This window comes from Rhinichthys klamathensis, unplaced genomic scaffold (genome assembly GCF_029890125.1).
Source record: "Rhinichthys klamathensis goyatoka isolate OS25496 unplaced genomic scaffold, OSU_Roscu_1.1 h1tg000597l_1, whole genome shotgun sequence".
NCBI lineage: Eukaryota > Metazoa > Chordata > Actinopteri > Cypriniformes > Leuciscidae > Rhinichthys > Rhinichthys klamathensis.
The window spans coordinates 372,652-392,711 of NW_026607053.1; the positions used below are offsets into that span (position 1 = coordinate 372,652).

A 20,060-nucleotide genomic window follows, 5' to 3' on the forward strand; every position below is an offset into this window, starting at 1 on the left:
GACTCGGTTCTCTTGATTTGGTCGTAATGGCCATCAGATCGTCAAGGTCTCAAACTCACCAGAGACCCACAACTGGCAAAAAATCATACACCAGCACTCTTATGCTTTCGCAAATGATTCTTCATCCATATATGCAAAAAAAAAAAAAAAAAAAAACGATAAAAAAAAGTAAATGTAAAATTTTATTAAAATGATGAATAATTTAGTTAAAGCTGCAGTCCGTAACTTTTTGGGTTAAAAAAATTTCCAAAATAATTTTTTGAGCAAGTACATAACCAGCCAGTGTTCAAAACTCTCTGCTTACCTTCGCTCGATTCAAAGCGGTAAGCTTGTAATAATGTTTTAATTTCAGCGGTACTGGTGGATTTCCGTGGGAGATTCGAGCATGTCTTTGCGTCATTACGTCACATCTGTACACACACATCTGTACACTCACATCTGTACACTCACGTCTGTACACATAAAGAAGAGTCTCGGCTAGTAGGCTATATTGAGTCATTACGTCACGTCTGTACACATAAAGAAGAGTCTCGGCTAGTAGGCTATATTGAGTCATTACGTCACGTCTGTACACATAAAGAAGAGTCTCGGCTAGTAGACTATATTGAGTCATTACGTCACATCTGTACACATAAAGAAGAGTCTCGGCTAGTAGGCTATATTGAGTCATTACGTCACGTCTGTACACATAAAGAAGAGTCTCGGCTAGTAGACTATATTGAGTCATTACGTCACATCTGTACACATAAAGAAGAGTCTCGGCTAGTAGACTATATTGAGTCATTACGTCACGTCTGTACACATAAAGAAGAGTCTCGGCTAGTAGACTATATTGAGTCATTACGTCACATCTGTACACATAAAGAAGAGTCTCGGCTAGTAGACTATATTGAGTCATTACGTCACATCTGTACACATAAAGAAGAGTCTCGGCTAGTAGGCTATATTGAGTCATTACGTCACGTCTGTACACATAAAGAAGAGTCTCGGCTAGTAGACTATATTGAGTCATTACGTCACATCTGTACACATAAAGAAGAGTCTCGGCTAGTAGACTATATTGAGTCATTACGTCACGTCTGTACACATAAAGAAGAGTCTCGGCTAGTAGACTATATTGAGTCATTACGTCACATCTGTACACATAAAGAAGAGTCTCGGCTAGTAGACTATATTGAGTCATTACGTCACATCTGTACACATAAAGAAGAGTCTCGGCTAGTAGGCTAAATTGAGTCATTACGTCACGTCTGTACACATAAAGAAGAGTCTCGGCTAGTAGACTATATTGAGTCATTACGTCACATCTGTACACATAAAGAAGAGTCTCGGCTAGTAGGCTATATTGAGTCATTACGTCACATCTGTACACATAAAGAAGAGTCTCGGCTAGTAGACTATATTGAGTCATTACGTCACGTCTGTACACATAAAGAAGAGTCTCGGCTAGTAGACTATATTGAGTCATTACGTCACATCTGTACACATAAAGAAGAGTCTCGGCTAGTAGGCTATATTGAGTCATTACGTCACATCTGTACACATAAAGAAGAGTCTCGGCTAGTAGACTATATTGAGTCATTACGTCACATCTGTACACATAAAGAAGAGTCTCGGCTAGTAGGCTAAATTGAGTCATTACGTCACGTCTGTACACATAAAGAAGAGTCTCGGCTAGTAGACTATATTGAGTCATTACGTCACATCTGTACACATAAAGAAGAGTCTCGGCTAGTAGGCTATATTGAGTCATTACGTCACATCTGTACACATAAAGAAGAGTCTCGGCTAGTAGACTATATTGAGTCATTACGTCACGTCTGTACACATAAAGAAGAGTCTCGGCTAGTAGACTATATTGAGTCATTACGTCACATCTGTACACATAAAGAAGAGTCTCGGCTAGTAGACTATATTGAGTCATTACGTCACATCTGTACACATAAAGAAGAGTCTCGGCTAGTAGGCTATATTGAGTCATTACGTCACATCTGTAAACATAAAGAAGAGTCTCGGCTAGTAGACTATATTGAGTCATTACGTCACATCTGTACACATAAAGAAGAGTCTCGGCTAGTAGGCTATATTGAGTCATTACGTCACATCTGTAAACATAAAGAAGAGTCTCGGCTAGTAGACTATATTGAGTCATTACGTCACATCTGTACACATAAAGGAGGAGTCTCGGCTAGTAGACTATATTGAGTCATTACGTCACATCTGTACACATAAAGAAGAGTCTCGGCTAGTAGGCTATATTGAGTCATTACGTCACATCTGTACACATAAAGAAGAGTCTCGGCTAGTAGGCTATATTGAGTCATTACGTCACATCTGTACACATAAAGAAGAGTCTCGGCTAGTAGACTATATTGAGTCATTACGTCACATCTGTACACATAAAGAAGAGTCTCGGCTAGTAGGCTATATTGAGTCATTACGTCACATCTGTACACATAAAGAAGAGTCTCGGCTAGTAGGCTATATTGAGTCATTACGTCACATCTGTACACATAAAGAAGAGTCTCGGCTAGTAGACTATATTGAGTCATTACGTCACATCTGTACACATAAAGAAGAGTCTCGGCTAGTAGACTATATTGAGTCATTACGTCACATCTGTACACATAAAGAAGAGTCTCGGCTAGTAGGCTATATTGAGTCATTACGTCACATCTGTACACATAAAGAAGAGTCTCGGCTAGTAGGCTATATTGAGTCATTACGTCACATCTGTACACATAAAGAAGAGTCTCGGCTAGTAGACTATATTGAGTCATTACGTCACATCTGTACACATAAAGAAGAGTCTCGGCTAGTAGGCTATATTGAGTCATTACGTCACATCTGTACACATAAAGAAGAGTCTCGGCTAGTAGGCTATATTGAGTCATTACGTCACATCTGTACACATAAAGAAGAGTCTCGGCTAGTAGGCTATATTGAGTCATTACGTCACATCTGTACACATAAAGTAGAGTCTCGGCTAGTAGACTATATTGAGTCATTACGTCACGTCTGTACACATAAAGAAGAGTCTCGGCTAGTAGGCTATATTGAGTCATTACGTCACATCTGTACACATAAAGAAGAGTCTCGGCTAGTAGGCTATATTGAGTCATTACGTCACGTCTGTACACATAAAGAAGAGTCTCGGCTAGTAGACTATATTGAGTCATTACGTCACATCTGTACACATAAAGAAGAGTCTCCGCTAGTAGACTATATTGAGTCATTACGTCACATCTGTACACATAAAGAAGAGTCTCGGCTAGTAGACTATATTGAGTCATTACGTCACATCTGTACACATAAAGAAGAGTCTCGGCTAGTAGGCTATATTGAGTCATTACGTCACATCTGTACACATAAAGTAGAGTCTCGGCTAGTAGACTATATTGAGTCATTACGTCACGTCTGTACACATAAAGAAGAGTCTCGGCTAGTAGGCTATATTGAGTCATTACGTCACATCTGTACACATAAAGAAGAGTCTCGGCTAGTAGGCTATATTGAGTCATTACGTCACGTCTGTACACATAAAGAAGAGTCTCGGCTAGTAGACTATATTGAGTCATTACGTCACATCTGTACACATAAAGAAGAGTCTCCGCTAGTAGACTATATTGAGTCATTACGTCACATCTGTACACATAAAGAAGAGTCTCGGCTAGTAGACTATATTGAGTCATTACGTCACATCTGTACACATAAAGAAGAGTCTCGGCTAGTAGACTATATTGAGTCATTACGTCACATCTGTACACATAAAGAAGAGTCTCGGCTAGTAGGCTAAATTGAGTCATTACGTCACGTCTGTACACATAAAGAAGAGTCTCGGCTAGTAGACTATATTGAGTCATTACGTCACATCTGTACACATAAAGAAGAGTCTCGGCTAGTAGACTATATTGAGTCATTACGTCACATCTGTACACATAAAGAAGAGTCTCGGCTAGTAGGCTAAATTGAGTCATTACGTCACGTCTGTACACATAAAGAAGAGTCTCGGCTAGTAGACTATATTGAGTCATTACGTCACATCTGTACACATAAAGAAGAGTCTCGGCTAGTAGGCTATATTGAGTCATTACGTCACATCTGTACACATAAAGAAGAGTCTCGGCTAGTAGACTATATTGAGTCATTACGTCACGTCTGTACACATAAAGAAGAGTCTCGGCTAGTAGGCTATATTGAGTCATTACGTCACATCTGTACACATAAAGAAGAGTCTCGGCTAGTAGACTATATTGAGTCATTACGTCACATCTGTACACATAAAGAAGAGTCTCGGCTAGTAGGCTATATTGAGTCATTACGTCACATCTGTACACATAAAGAAGAGTCTCGGCTAGTAGGCTATATTGAGTCATTACGTCACATCTGTACACATAAAGAAGAGTCTCGGCTAGTAGGCTATATTGAGTCATTACGTCACATCTGTACACATAAAGAAGAGTCTCGGCTAGTAGACTATATTGAGTCATTACGTCACATCTGTACACATAAAGAAGAGTCTCGGCTAGTAGGCTATATTGAGTCATTACGTCACATCTGTACACATAAAGAAGAGTCTCGGCTAGTAGACTATATTGAGTCATTACGTCACATCTGTACACATAAAGAAGAGTCTCGGCTAGTAGACTATATTGAGTCATTACGTCACATCTGTACACATAAAGAAGAGTCTCGGCTAGTAGGCTATATTGAGTCATTACGTCACGTCTGTACACATAAAGAAGAGTCTCGGCTAGTAGACTATATTGAGTCATTACGTCACATCTGTACACATAAAGAAGAGTCTCGGCTAGTAGGCTATATTGAGTCATTACGTCACATCTGTACACATAAAGAAGAGTCTCGGCTAGTAGACTATATTGAGTCATTACGTCACATCTGTACACATAAAGAAGAGTCTCGGCTAGTAGGCTATATTGAGTCATTACGTCACATCTGTACACATAAAGAAGAGTCTCGGCTAGTAGGCTATATTGAGTCATTACGTCACGTCTGTACACATAAAGAAGAGTCTCGGCTAGTAGACTATATTGAGTCATTACGTCACATCTGTACACATAAAGAAGAGTCTCGGCTAGTAGGCTATATTGAGTCATTACGTCACATCTGTACACATAAAGAAGAGTCTCGGATAGTAGACTATATTGAGTCATTACGTCACATCTGTGCACATAAAGAAGAGTCTCGGCTAGTAGACTATATTGAGTCATTACGTCACATCTGTACACATAAAGAAGAGTCTCGGCTAGTAGACTATATTGAGTCATTACGTCACATCTGTACACATAAAGAAGAGTCTCGGCTAATAGGCTAAATTGAGTCATTACGTCACATCTGTACACTCACGTCTGTACACATAAAGAAGAGTCTCGGCTAGTAGGCTAAATTGAGTCATTACGTCACATCTGTACACATAAAGAAGAGTCTCGGCTAGTAGGCTAAATTGAGTCATTACGTCACATCTGTACACATAAAGAAGAGTCTCGGCTAGTAGACTATATTGAGTCATTACGTCACATCTGTACCAGGGTTCCTGCACACTTTTGAAAGTCAAATTTAAGGCTTTTTAAGACCTTTTTAAGACCTTAAGAAATCAAAATTAATACCGTACATTAGGGCTGTGCAGTATTGACACAAATATATCTTGATATTTTCAACGTTTTGTTGATAATAATTAGATGATATTTTACTGATTGTGTTTTTGTGCTGGTGCCATGGCTGGTTTAGGTCTGTTGTTGACAGCTGACTCACGAAGATATTCATATTTTTCATATTCTATGCAGTGGTCAGTTCACAGCAGTGACAGAAATTAATATTTTAATTAAGGGGCAATATTTGCCACCTTAAATTGATTTTTTCAGGGGCATTTTCACCTATATATGGACATTTTTTCTAAACTTATTTACAGTTATGCATCACCTTTAATGTCAAATACTATCATTCAAATTAAATTATACAGTAATTATACAATAATACTTAATTATATAATAATCATACAGTACCACTGTTCCCAGTCAAATTAAATCATTCAATCAAAATCCATCTTTGCAGTGCAGAGGTGACAGAAGCGGCATCAGAAGTGGCATTAATATATTTACACTCCATTTACAACTGCATAAATAAAGCTATGAGATATATAGCCTATTTTTAAATCAATATTCAAAATTTAAATATGAAATTATTTCTAATTTTAACATTTTATTTAAAGGGTAGGCTACTTTAAATATGAAACCGCAGCGGCAAATCACTGTTGTGAGTAAGTGAGTTGAGGGAGTCATTCATTCAACCGATTCGTTCAAACGGCAGTTTCATTCGGGAAAGAAGCAAGTGATTCGTTCAAAACGCGGATTTCAGTCAAGAAATCATCGCTGTCGGTTGCATTGAGACTCTGCTACTGTTTCATTGTGAAATTATAGTCGGCGAAATAAAGGGAAAACAAACAATATTGACAATATTGTGTCTAAAAAGTAACTCAATGTTAACTTATTGTTAATTGAACTGTTGTATAACATACATATCACACTTGGAATTGTGCACGGGAAAACGGCACTCTTTCTGATGTGATATTCTAATATAAGAACATAATATGATATAAATATAAGACACAAACTAATTTGGGGACATAACAGTTACACTGCACACATCACGCAGTGAAAACACGAGACAAATGCGATGTCAGCTCGCAGTGCCTCGTACATTGTTAAAACAATGATTACAATATCATAATAGACAATACACATCGCAAACCATATGCACATAAAGAATGAACTTACAACTGAACTGACATTTACGACCTTTCTTCTCCTCTCCTCTCGCGTGCAGGAGACAGTTATCCTGCCGCGATTCGCGAGTGACGCGAAATGTCACGTGAACTAGCAAATCCACAAAGATAGAATAATAAATAAATAAAAATACGTACGCTAATTAGATAGTTTTAATTTGGAAAGCTTTCAGATATGTCTAAGTCAAAGTGTCATCTAAAATTTAAGACCTTTCATAAGTAAAAATAAGACTTTATAAGACTTTTTATGGTCTTAAATTTTAAAAATCTAATTTAAGACTTTTTAAGACTTTTTAAGGATCCGCGGGAACCCTGTGTACACACACATCTGTACACTCACGTCTGTACACATAAAGAAGAGTCTCGGCTAGTAGGCTATATTGAGTCATTACGTCACATCTGTACACACACATCTGTACACTCACGTCTGTACACATAAAGAAGAGTCTCGGCTAGTAGACTATATTGAGTCATTACGTCACATCTGTACACATAAAGAAGAGTCTCGGCTAGTAGGCTATATTGAGTCATTACGTCACATCTGTACACACACATCTGTACACTCACATCTGTACACAAAGAAGAGTCTCGGCTAGTAGACTGTATTGAGTCATTACGTCACATCTGTACACTCACATCTGTACACTCACATCTGTACACATAAAGAAGAGTCTCGGCTAGTAGACTGTATTGCGTGTGAGGATGCTGGAGGTGGAGATTTATAGCCTTTTCTCACAGCACTTGATATAATTAAACTTATCAATTTGATGGCGGATCCAGAAAGGTTCAAACGACGATCACCAGTGACAACAGATTCACCCGCTGTAAAATGCAAAAGACTTCGTTCGGACTTCGGAGTGGCTACAGAAAAAAAGAGACTGCAACCGGCCCATGCGAAAACAAGGATAATATCGGAAGGGCATTACATGTAGTCACGCAATGCTGACGTTGTTAACATTAACAATTTGAGAACAAAGTATAATTTGCACGGTTTTGCGTGATATAAGCGATTTTTAGATTTAATCAGCGCGATTTACTGCAATGCTTTTTTCCCCTTAGTTGTCCAGAACAAAAGTGGATGTTACTTACTAGTTCAGATGACATTTTCCGGTGAAAATTATGATGTTGGTCATACTTCCAAAAAGAACAATCTGTGATTCTGAATGCCAGTATCCACACCGGCGCGGTGATTGACAGCCGCACAGTCTCCTCAAAACACTGTGTTCATCCGCGCTGTGCCACGCCGAGGGTGTCGAAGCACAACTCACGTAAAGCTGATAATTCCGCGAATGACTGCAATTGCAGATTTCGAACAGAGATTGTTCATTGCTCAGAGAGAAAAAACTACGCTCTGCAGCTTTAATTGAAAACATGTTACAGATGCTAAATGTAATAGGATATTTCAGGAACACGTAAGACTTCACAGTTAATTCCAGCTTCTCTAGATGAATTAAATGTAATGAAACATGGATGTTGGAGTTTAACCATCTCTATTGAGATATTCTGCTCAAATGACAGTGACTGTAAAAAAATATTGTAATTTTAATGGTTAGTAAAAACCTGTTATTACAGTAAGTTCCCTTACTATATACAGTGAAAACTGTAGATCTAATGGGATATTTTATGTTATTCCATGGTAAAACACAGGATTTTACAGTAAATTGTACTGTAAAATCATGTTTTACTGTAAAATTACATAACGTGAAAGGAAAACCCATATATTGTTATTCTAAGAATTAACATTATCTAAACATTTAATGTTTTTTCATTTAAATAACTTATTTATTTATATAACTTAGTTATAACTTAGATTGTGTTACATCTTGTGTTAGTGCCAAGTGAGTTACCATGATGGTGTTTTGTATTTGTGTGTATGACACTGTGCACCTTAAATATTAGTATTTAGCTCAGCTTGTGGAGTGATGAACCCTGATTCCTCATATGTTGTTTTGTAATGTGGTTGTAAGTATAATATACATGTAGAAAACTGATTTTTAAAGGGGTCATGAACTGAGAACTCATATTTTCCTTGATATTTTTACATATAAGAAGTCATTGTACTATAAAAATATCCTGTAAGTTTCAGGACTCGAAACTTCCTTTGTTAGTCGAAAAACAGCTTTAAACTTCCAAGCGGCCAAAACAACTCGTTTCAGATGACGTCATAATCATTTATGAAGAAATTTCTAAAATGGCAGCAATCATGATTGTTATTCATGATTATAATTATTGAGCAAAATAACCGTAATTATCAGTGTAACCATTTTCATGCAACCCTAGGAACACGTCTAACATGCAGAATCATATCGCACATTTCCATACTATTTATGTAGCGTTCAGTTTTATAGTGATCCCTATACGTTTAAGCATTCTTCACGTGTTGAGATGAGTTGTGAAATCATTGTGCCATCACAGCATTATTCCCATAATTGCAACTGATTTATGACGTGCTAAAGGCGCATTAACACAGACAGTGATTAGGTCACGGGAGATTGCCAGGTCACCGCACTATTGATAGATACTCAACTGCCGTATCCAACTCATGTCACCTCAAATGTTTATGCCTACATGCGTACGCCCACATGTCTTTGCGCGCGTGTGTGTGTGTGTGTGTTATTCATCTAAGGCTCATTGCACTTCTCTTATCTCCGCACTCTTTGGTGTTTTCAGATCTCTGGCACAGTGAACGCACATCACCACCACTAGACATAACAAACAACTCACTGCATCTCATTGCCTTCGCTGTCTGCATCTGTTTCAAAGCCTTATGCAAAGCTCCTGTCACACTCTGTGGCTCTGGTCCAAAACCTAACGAGTGCCCTACGTAGACAGCATTTTAAGGAATCATAGGTGCGCTCCTTATGCGAAGGCTGTTGCAAAAGGCAAGCAGTTGTGTTAAGTTATACAGTTTTAAGGCTGCATCGCATGTGTTCTTCACTGAAAAGGCAATCATAGTGGTAAAAAATCCCTCTAAAATGTCAGAAGTGAGAGAAATGACAAATCAATAACAAAAATATAGAAAAAAAATTATTCAATCTAATTTGTTTTTTAATCAATGCGGCAAAATCATGTGACAATCTTGAACTCGTTGCAAAATCTGCGGGAATCTTTTATCCTTGCAAAAGAAAATTCATAATCTTGAAATCTGCATGGGGTAATCGTCTCAGGTTATGACTGTAACCATGGTTCCCTGAGAAGGGAACGAGACGCTGTGTCCAATGACGACGATATGGGTAACAGGTCACCATGACCGCGCCTGAAGCACATGTGCAACTATTCCAAATCTGATTGGTGCTAAATCACCGGAGCTATAAAGGATACCCGAAAACTCAGGAGGAGACAGCGGGGCGTCCAACGGGAATGATATCGGGAGGTTCAACCGACTCCTTGGTGGCCCGACGCAGTTCTTTAACTGGCCCAACCCCCTCACCTTCATTGAGGTCCCTCAGCAGGTCAGCCCGGTGCGCCTGAAGAACTCATGACCCACTGCCATTTAAGCTTTGCCCACCAAAGATAACGTTGTTCTTCAAGTTTTGGTCAGCAAGGTCGGGGCCAAGAGGGTCAATGCAGCTACAGGGGAGAGATAGCTAGCCAGCGTCTCTTCAACCCTGGGCATCGTCCCATCCCCGTGCTCCCTCATCCCCACGACCGAAGAATAGTTCAAAATTGTGGGGCTGGAGATATGAGCCGAGAATGGTTTATTCCAGGACCTCCACACCTCAGTGTCAGGTCCAGACACGGAGGTTGTGCTTTACTAGGCAGGAGGCAGGAGTCTTATTTGCTCCTACGGCGCCCTTCCTGCTTCTCGGCCAGCCCATCGATTTTCAATTTGGCCATGGCACATGTCACTATCTCCACCGGCTCCTCAAATCCTGGAAATCCTCTGCCTTGATGCTGACAATATCCAAAGCCAACATAGCGCCTTCACTCAGAAGAAGCCACAGGCTTCCGGATCCCGAGTGAAAGCACTGGAGCCCGCAGGTGAGAGCTGAGAAAGGGACGGACCCATCCTGTTCAAGCTTCTTTGCAAGCTCCATCTGCGACCCCCATGATGCGTGAGCCTGACCGCTCTCATCAAAGAGCGGAAGCCGATCACAGTGAGCACAGTCAACGCCCCCTCGAGAGACGACAGTGCTTGCTCTGCTCCCAGGCAACTCACACAGAGATCTGAATTGCTTATTTACCTTTTTATAAAACTAATATAGCCAGCAGCCATATCACCCTGTAGCCCAAGACTGGTTGCCCACTGAAGCTAAGCAGGGCTGAGCCTGGTCAGTACCTGGATGGGAGACTCCTGGGGAAACCAGGTTGCTGCTGGAAGAGGTGTTAGTGAGGCCAGCAAGGGGCGCTCACCCTGTGGTCTGTGTGGGTCCTAACGCCCCAGTAGAGTGATGGGGACACTATACTGTCAAAGAGGACCGTCCTTCAGATGAGACGTTAGGTCCTGACTCTCTGTGGTCATTAAAAATCCCAGGATGGCCAAATTTGCCCAGTGGCCTGTCCATCATGCCCTCCTAATTATCCCTATACATATATATATATACACTGATTGGCTTCATCACTCTATCTCCTCTCCACCAGTAAGCTGGTGTGTGGTGGGCGTTCTGGCGCACTATGGCTGCCGTCACATCATCCAAGTGGATGCTGCACTCAAAAAAATGATATGTTGGCTTTACTTAACTTTTTTCTGTAAACAGGTTCCACATAACTATGTTTCGTTAAACAAACATAATATGTTCACGTAACTTCAACATCATGGAATTTGGTCATTTTAAGCGACCCAATTAAACTCTGAGCTAATGAGTTAATTAAGTGAATAATTGAGTGATGATTGAGCATTATTGAAGACACCTGATGTTAACAAGCAGAATCTCTGAAGGAGAAAACCGGAATGTTTAAGTCACCATTATGGAGATAAGTGTTTGTTTTAGTTGGGCTCTTGACCATTAACTTATTAACTTAAGATTTTGTTTGGTTGCTGTACATGAGTTATAACAGCCGGATGAACAATGAACTGAGGAGATCTGATGGTGTTGGTTGTGTTTTAACATAATCATTATTTCACAATCATTTGACCTGAGTCACTGAACTTATATTAAACCCAATTTCTGAGTTAAGTTTACCTTACGAATAATAGTAGCACTATCATTGTAGAGCATACTATTTTTAGACTTTTCAATGAAATTTAAATGATCAAATCAATAAATAAAAAAGAAACTTCCTAAAAAAAAACATTTTGAGAAGGCACACACAGACATCAAGAATCAGCCTGTGAATCTCAACAATGGTGACAATTATAAAGCATGTTGCAGTGCATTCTGGGTGCCACCAATCAAAACTCATTCATGGCTCCCATCATGCATTGCTGCATGAATAAATAATGAGCTTATGATCGGTTTGTCACCATTGCTGAGATTCATATGCTGAATCTTGATGTCTGTGTGTGCCAATTCAGGATATTTTTTAAAAAGTTTATTTTTTATTTCTTGATTTGATCATTTGAATTTCATTGAAAAGGCTAAAAATAGTATGCTCTACAATGACAGTAAGGTAAACTTAACTCAGAAATTGGGTTCAATATAAGTTCAGTGATTGAGGTCAAATGATTGTGAAATAATGATTACGTTAGATCACAGCCAACACCATCAGATCTCCTTAGTTCATTGTTCATCCGGCTGTTATAACTCATGTACAGCAACCAAACAAAATCTAAAGTTAATAAGTTAATGGTCAAGAGCCCAACTAAAACACACACTTATCTCCATAATGGTGACTTAAACATTCCGGTTTTCTCCTTCAGAGATTCTGCTTGTTAACATCAGGTGTCTTCAATAATGCTCAATCATCACTCAGTTATTCACTTAATTAACTCATTAGCTCAGAGTTTAATTGGGTCGCTTAAAATGACCAAATTCCATGATGTTGAAGTTACATGAACATATTATGTTTGTTTAACGAAACATAGTTATGTGGAACCGGTGGATCCTGTTTACATAAAAAAGTTAAGTAAAGCCAACATATCATTTTTTTGAGTGTGCACATTGGTGGTGGTTGAGAGAATTCCCCCTTCCATGTGAAGCGATTTGAGTGCCTAGAAAAGCGCTATATAAAATGTAATGAATTATTAATTATTATTATTATTATTATAGATCAAAATAGCCTTACAGGACAAACGAACAGCAAATAAGACAGACAGTATACAAGAGCGCTTGCAAAAGACACAGAAGCTAACGTTGCTTATAGCTTCCACGGTATGCCATAGCGTCGTCATTGGATGCAACGTGGAGTTCCCTAGAAAGGGAACTTTCCTCACGCAAAATTCACAAAGCAAGGGGAAATCTTTCGTCCTCACGTGAAAATCATGATCACAAATTCTTCACTCAAACGAAATACCCAGAGTGGATTCCTATTGAAGTGATTACATTTTCCTCACAAAATTCGCCGAACAATGGTATATGTGACTGCACCTTTAGAGGTGGAGTCCAGCTATATTAAAATGATTTATGAGTCAAGCCTTAGTTACACTGGCATACTTTGATGTAGGGCTGCAACTAACGATTATTTTGATAATCGATTAATCGGACGATTATTTTTCGATTAATCGGATAAAATTTCAATTCGATTTTTTTGTTTATTATGACTAAATAAAACCCGGTTACACTTTATTTTAAGGTGTCCTTGTTACAGTGTAATTATATATTTAAGTACAGAGTAATATTAAGTAACTACATGTACTTACTATAGGAATAGGGTAGGATTAGGTTGAGGGTTAGTTGCATGTAATTATGCAGAATTTACTGTTATTACTACAGTAAGTACATGTAACAAATGTAACAAGGACACCGTAAAATAAAGTGTTACCTAAAACCCTAAATTAGGATATTTATGTGTAAAAGTGTACTTTAAAAAGTGCAAAAGCCACACATTGAGTTTTACAAATATCAATATTTGCATTGTTTTTAATGATAATTGCTGATGGCAAGTTGACAACCATGATTAATGTAAAAAAAAACATTTATATCCAACATATTGTTTTAACACAATTTTTGTTAAAACAAATTTACAGACATGTTGTTCAGATGTGAAGATATAAACTAAAAACATCTAAAATATATAATTAATTTAATTTTTATTTAAAATTAATTGAATTATAAGGATAATTTGTAAAAAATAAATATAGAAAGACTGAAAACAAGCGTGTGAACATAGAGCCGCAGTAGATCGCGTTTGAAAAACAATTAAAACTTAATAGTAGACAAATGCTATATAAAGAGAGCGGAGTGGAGGTACGCAGCAAGCTAACAGGCTTGATTAAAAAGACAGGAAAAATGATGCATTAGTGCACAAACATTCGCTGAAAACCACTGAGTACAGTGACTAAAAAACAATATTTTACTGTTGCTGTTATTAACTGCCTTTATATTTAGTGCTTCGCTTTGTAAAGACCGTTTTAATTTAATATTTCTGCGGTAGCACTATTTTAATCCATCACTTATGTTGCGAGCAAACTGATTGCGCAACCTGATGCTCGAGACGCAAAATACAGACATCCCAAGTCTCCCGGAAGTTCTGGGAGTCACCCGCATATTGATATGCTCCCTGATGCTCGCAAATTAGTTCAAACTCCCGGGATTTGAGCGCGCAAGCAAGAGCGCGCATGCGAGACAGAAGAGACTGTGCTCCAAACCGTGTAGCGCGAGCGCGGGGCAGAGCAACGGAGGGAGAGAGACCTTGCGTGTGTGTGCGTGTGTGCCTCATGAAGCGCGTGTAAGACAGAGAACATCCTGATTGGCCCGTTTCAACCAATCACCAGTAAACGCTCCCCGTGACGTAAGCAGACCAACTAATCGATAATGACATTCGTTGACAACGATTTTCATAATCGATTATTATCGATTTTATCGATTAGTTGTTGCAGCCCTACTTTGATGCACAAAACAGTTTGTCTATGTAGAGTTTTCCAAACGCAAATAAAGTACACAGCAACAGTGTGTATTTGAGAGAGAGTCTGTGGTAATCAGCCTGTGGCATTTTGTCATACCTGAATGGCGGCCAGGTTCTTCTGCTCCTGTGAAGGGGCTTGGTGAACGAAGCGAAGCCAGTTAGCGTGACGAGGGCTACTGGCGTCCAGGATATACAGCACGTCACCTTTATTCCCTCGAACCTGCAGAAGCACACAGATTCAAAGGTTACACACAGGTTAACTCACAATATTAGATCCTTTTTTAGGCCACGCCTAAAGAGATTTCAATCTCTACAACAGAAAGAAAATGCCTGAAACGCCCTGTTTGTAGTTCTTCCATTATTTCTGTGACGTAGCTACTTCACCATGTGATACATTTTCATAATGCTCCGCCCACAAAAAAAACTTTTGGGTAAGTGATTTTGATCAGACACTGCAAAGGCTTCCAATAGACCAATTTTCAGTTGGTAAACATGGTGACGTTTTTTGTGGGCGGAGCTTAGGTGGAGGCAGATCGATCCCTCTGGCCGCTTCCCTAACGTTAGTTTGTAAGTTTTATTAGCTTGTTTCTTAACAATGACTGGAGAAAATCCGATTTTATCTTAATGTGCAAGGTCACTCAGTGCCCAGGACCGCGATTGTTATTTGCAAAAGTTAATTTTAACGGACGGAACCAGATTGGCTGACCCGTACACACTCATTCAATGGATGGACGATCTGACAGGATTAACGTTAGCGCTACCTCCGGTTGAGTGGCCTGACTTCTACACCTATCCGATAGAGAAACATTTCCGACACACATAAGCGGTAGACCAATCACAACAAACTGGGCCAGCTGACCAATCAGATGCAGACTGTGCTTTTCTGGCATTATAATGTCATGATGATACTTTGATTTTATTGTTTAGCGTTTTTATTTATTATTTATTTAGACTAGTATACATTTTAATCTGCCATTTTTCACACATCAACCATAACATGAAAAATAGCAATATCGGACAGAATTTTTATATTAGCCTAAATCCCTACTCATTTGGCAAATATAATCGCATTCTTTGTTGATACAACCAGGCAGGCAAGTCTATCTAGTGACAATGTATTTCAACGTACCTTACACAGCAGTTATAAAGCACTTTTTTTTACTAAAACAATTTAGATTTAGAGTATCTGTTGCTGCTGTGCACACAAGTACTTTCAACATCTGTAGGAACAACCCAGCTGTCATGTGCCCAGTGTGATCATATCCTCAAACAAAACATATTTTCATCATTGCAAGTACACCGGCCGTATAGCGACTGTTGTCTAAACTTCCAATGGGGTCTTGCTCACTTCCCACAGGCATGCTCTTTGCCCAAAAATACCTATATTTCACTGTTTATGGATACAAATGATTATTTTGAGCCATTTCTCGGTCTTAACTTAGTTAAACGCCGGCTAATTCTGACTAATCTTGAAAGGTAAATTCCCTGAAATTGCCTGCATCATAACACACGAGCCGCATGAAAGAGCGGCACAGTGAAAGACTGCACACTAACATGATATATCATAATAATTATATGCACAAGTGTGTAATTTAAGAGTTAGGCTCACTATACTTTAGGCAGAAAAGTGTCATCAGGGCAGGCGGATCAGTAAATCACAGCTCTAATGTGGCTGAACACGACCTGATCTGCACTATAATTAAAACTTTAATGCAGCTGAAAATAAACTCAAATCTTTCAAGAGCAGATATTTGATGGGATATTAGATACGGCGTGCACTGGGAGACGCGTCTCGCTCCCGTAGCTCTGTCTGGCCTGGGAGAGTCCGTGTGAGTCGAGTTCATGCTGGCATGTCTCGTCCAATTAATCGTTGCCTGGAGACGAGCAATGATGCGTCTGTCTGAACAACAGGGGCAACAACTTCTCCAAGATGGTTCAAATTCAGTCAGGCCTCAATGATCTGTTTGCAAAGACAAACACCACTGATTTGAATAAATCTCTACCCAAAGTATTAAACTTTGGTGTACACATCTCGCACTGTTTGCGTCAATATCTCAAATCATGTGACGTTGATGAGAGGTGGTTTTTGTTTGGTGAACAATAAAATGGGTGAAAAAGTCCCATTCACTTAAAACAAATGAGAGAATTTAGAGTGTTTTTTGACCTACTTAAGTAGGACTTAAAGTCCCCCTGTGGTCAATAATTGTATCCCTTAAAACTCATCTCCGATCACCAAAATGACATATTTAAGCGTTTTTTTCCTTGAAAAAAAAGTCTTCATGCCTTAAAATAGCTTGAATGCACTGTAAACCCGAATAAGTTGGCACAACTCAAAAGATTTAAGGCAATCAGTTGCCTCAAATTTTTTAAGTTAAGAAATTCAAAGTTTAAGTAAGCAGAACTGACATATTTTTATTTTGTATTTGTACATTTGAATTGTTCTTAACTTGAAATGTTTGAGTACACTAATTCATACATTTAACTTAAAATTTCATGTAATCTCAATGTGAACACTTTTATTAGTATAAACTTAGCTAGCTTTAACAAGCTAGTTTGCTAACATACTATTTTGTTAACATCTTAACAATAGTATGCTATACAGTAACACTTGCAGCAATATAAAGGTTTTATTTGCTCTCAAATCAAGCTCATGCACCACTTGTCACCATGATGGTAACTATCCTAAAACCAACATTAACAGAAATTCTTCTAAATTAGCATAACGAAACATTAATCATTACTAAATCACCCGCTTAACATTAATCTTGCACAAAAAAACATTGTATTACACTTAATTTTAGCATTTACTCTCCCTTCCGAGTGCCATCGGCAAAGCATGCTGGGAAATATACATCCCAGCCATTTCAGTTAAACTTAAGTTCGTCTAAATTAAAAGAAATAATTTAATAAAACTCAAAACAATGAAACAGTTCAGTTTACTTAAAATATATCCATTCTGTGAACTTGAAAGAAAAAGAAAGTGCTAAATACTCATAAAAGTTAATTTGACTGAACTAATTAGTTTAATTTAAGTTTTTCCTACTCAAACCAATTAAGTATTTTGAGCGTTAGGGTTTACAGTGTGTAACTCGACACCCTTGCCTCATTTAGTATGCGCGGTTCTATGAATATGCAAATGAGCCCGCCTCCACTCACTCACTCAGCTCAGAGATCCACTGGTTGACGATCACACGTTGATCTGATTGGTTACAAGGTTTGTGACGTCAGAAACACCAGCGATTTCAAACCGTGTTTTTGAGACTGTCTTTGGTTCACTGCAGTTTTAAGCAGAAAATACTCAGCAATGCTGTCGACTTATGAATTTACACATGGTTTGTCTTAAATCATATTAAAAACACCACATAGGCATATAAACAACATTAATTTCTTCTTTTGTCTTTTAAATATGGTTAAAGTGTACTGTTGAATGCACTGTCAAGCATTTATGGTAAACTAAAATATACTTGTAAATATAAATGTAATTTATATTAAAAACATGCACGTCATGTTTTAAAATGTATTTGTAATTACACATTTATAATGATGAAGTTGCAATTCAGTACATTTAAAATATATTCTCTTTAAATGTAATATTGAAAACACACTACAGTTATAATCGAGTAGTTTACATGTGCTTCAGTATGTTAGTTAACACATCAAAATTCTTCTACTCAATACAATTAAGCACTAGCCTGGCTAACGTCAGACCCAAGTCTCATTGAGGCGTGGTTCAAGTCGGTTCAAGTCGTTTTTGAGGCGTGGTTTACGAACGCCCAGAGCCATTTATTGGGTGCTAAGAATGTCTATCAAATGCGCCTGTACGTAGCTCATAGCCAATCGTTTCAATTAAACCAGATGACGTATGTAGAGCGACAGAAATTAGACGAGGAAGAAGACGATGGGTCCGAGATTTATGTGTACACGATAGGGCTGTCAACGAATATTCTAAATTCGAATATATCAGGGCTCCAGACTAACTTTTTTCACCTCCGTCCTGAAACCGTCCTGATAAACAATTTGAACCGTCCTAAAGTGAATGTCAACCGTCCCAAAATGAAAATATTGTTTCTGTACTTTATTATCATCTATAGTATATAGATATATATTATATTTAGTTAGCTCCATTCAAAGTAGTTATCTGTAAATAGGTAAAAAAAACAGATTAAATAAAAAATAAAAGGAGTTAAATGCTTTTTTGTATTCATGCAGAACAATTTTTTTTTTTTTTTTTTTTACATGGTTGGATTAAACAATAACAAATAAATACTGGTGACTACATCTCAACGTGGTAATGTGTCATAGCTGATCATCTGGAAATGTGTTATTAAGAGAAAGGGCTTTAAAAAGTGTAATATGACTTATAGAACACAGAATTTGGGGGGAAATCTGTGTCTCCGTCTCAGTCTTTGTACTGACTGAGGTCTTTGTGCCGGAGAAAACATTAACCTGTTAATATGAATGATTTTAAAGTTTGAAAATGCAATACAGATACAGATTTAACTACTGTGACTTAAAAAATATCTTAAAATAAAATAAAACCACTTTTCCTAGAGTAGAACACAGTCTTCTTTCCAATTAATGATATATGCATTCTTTTTAACTTGCATACATCATTCTTTATTTTTTCAAGCAGCAGACATATTTATTTGTATGAATTCAATATTATGAATCCTTATTAAAGCTATTAACGAGCAGTGAATGCTTTTCTCTTTTTCTTTTGTTGCTTGATCAATATTAAAGCTCCAGTCCGTAGCTTTTCCTCTTTGTTGCCATCTGTCTGTTCGAAATCTATAACTGCAGTGATTCGCGGAATTATCATCTTTACGTGGGTTGTAAATCGGCATGAAACAGCGCGGATGAACACAGTGCTTTGAGGCGAGTACCGCGCTGTGTGGATACTGGCATACAGAATCACAGATTCACTTTTTGAAAGTTTGACCAACATAATAATTTTCATAAGAAAATGTCTTCTGAACAAGTCAGTAACATCCATTTTTGTTCTGACCAACTAAGGGGGAAAAAGCATTCGACATGATAAGCTTCGTTAGATTTAATCAACGCGATTTACAGCAACCGTGCAAATTATAGCCTACTTTGTTCTCAAATTCATGTTAACAACATCACGTCAGCATAGCGTGACTAATGTTAAATTTAATGTGTTTTATGGTTACCTGTGTAGTTCAGAATTCATATTCTCCATAATAGCAAAACGAGAAAGGCACAACAAAGGAAACTCCATAACTGTGTGAATTAAGAAAACGTACTGTTACACGATTGAACTATTGAAATGTCTTACTTGTTCAGCAGAAAAAAG

At 38.1% G+C, this 20,060-nt stretch overlaps 1 protein-coding gene across 1 annotated transcript in view; it reads right to left on the reverse strand.

Moving 5' to 3' along the window:
- Window positions 1–20,060, reverse strand: part of prdm5 (PR domain containing 5) — a 108,881-nt gene that overhangs the window by 73,873 nt on the left and 14,948 nt on the right. Inside the window, exon 3 of the mRNA XM_056240429.1 lies at window positions 14,844–14,966. Coding sequence (XP_056096404.1) covers window positions 14,844–14,966 — 123 coding nt within the window. The remainder of the gene's footprint in view (window positions 1–14,843; window positions 14,967–20,060) is intronic.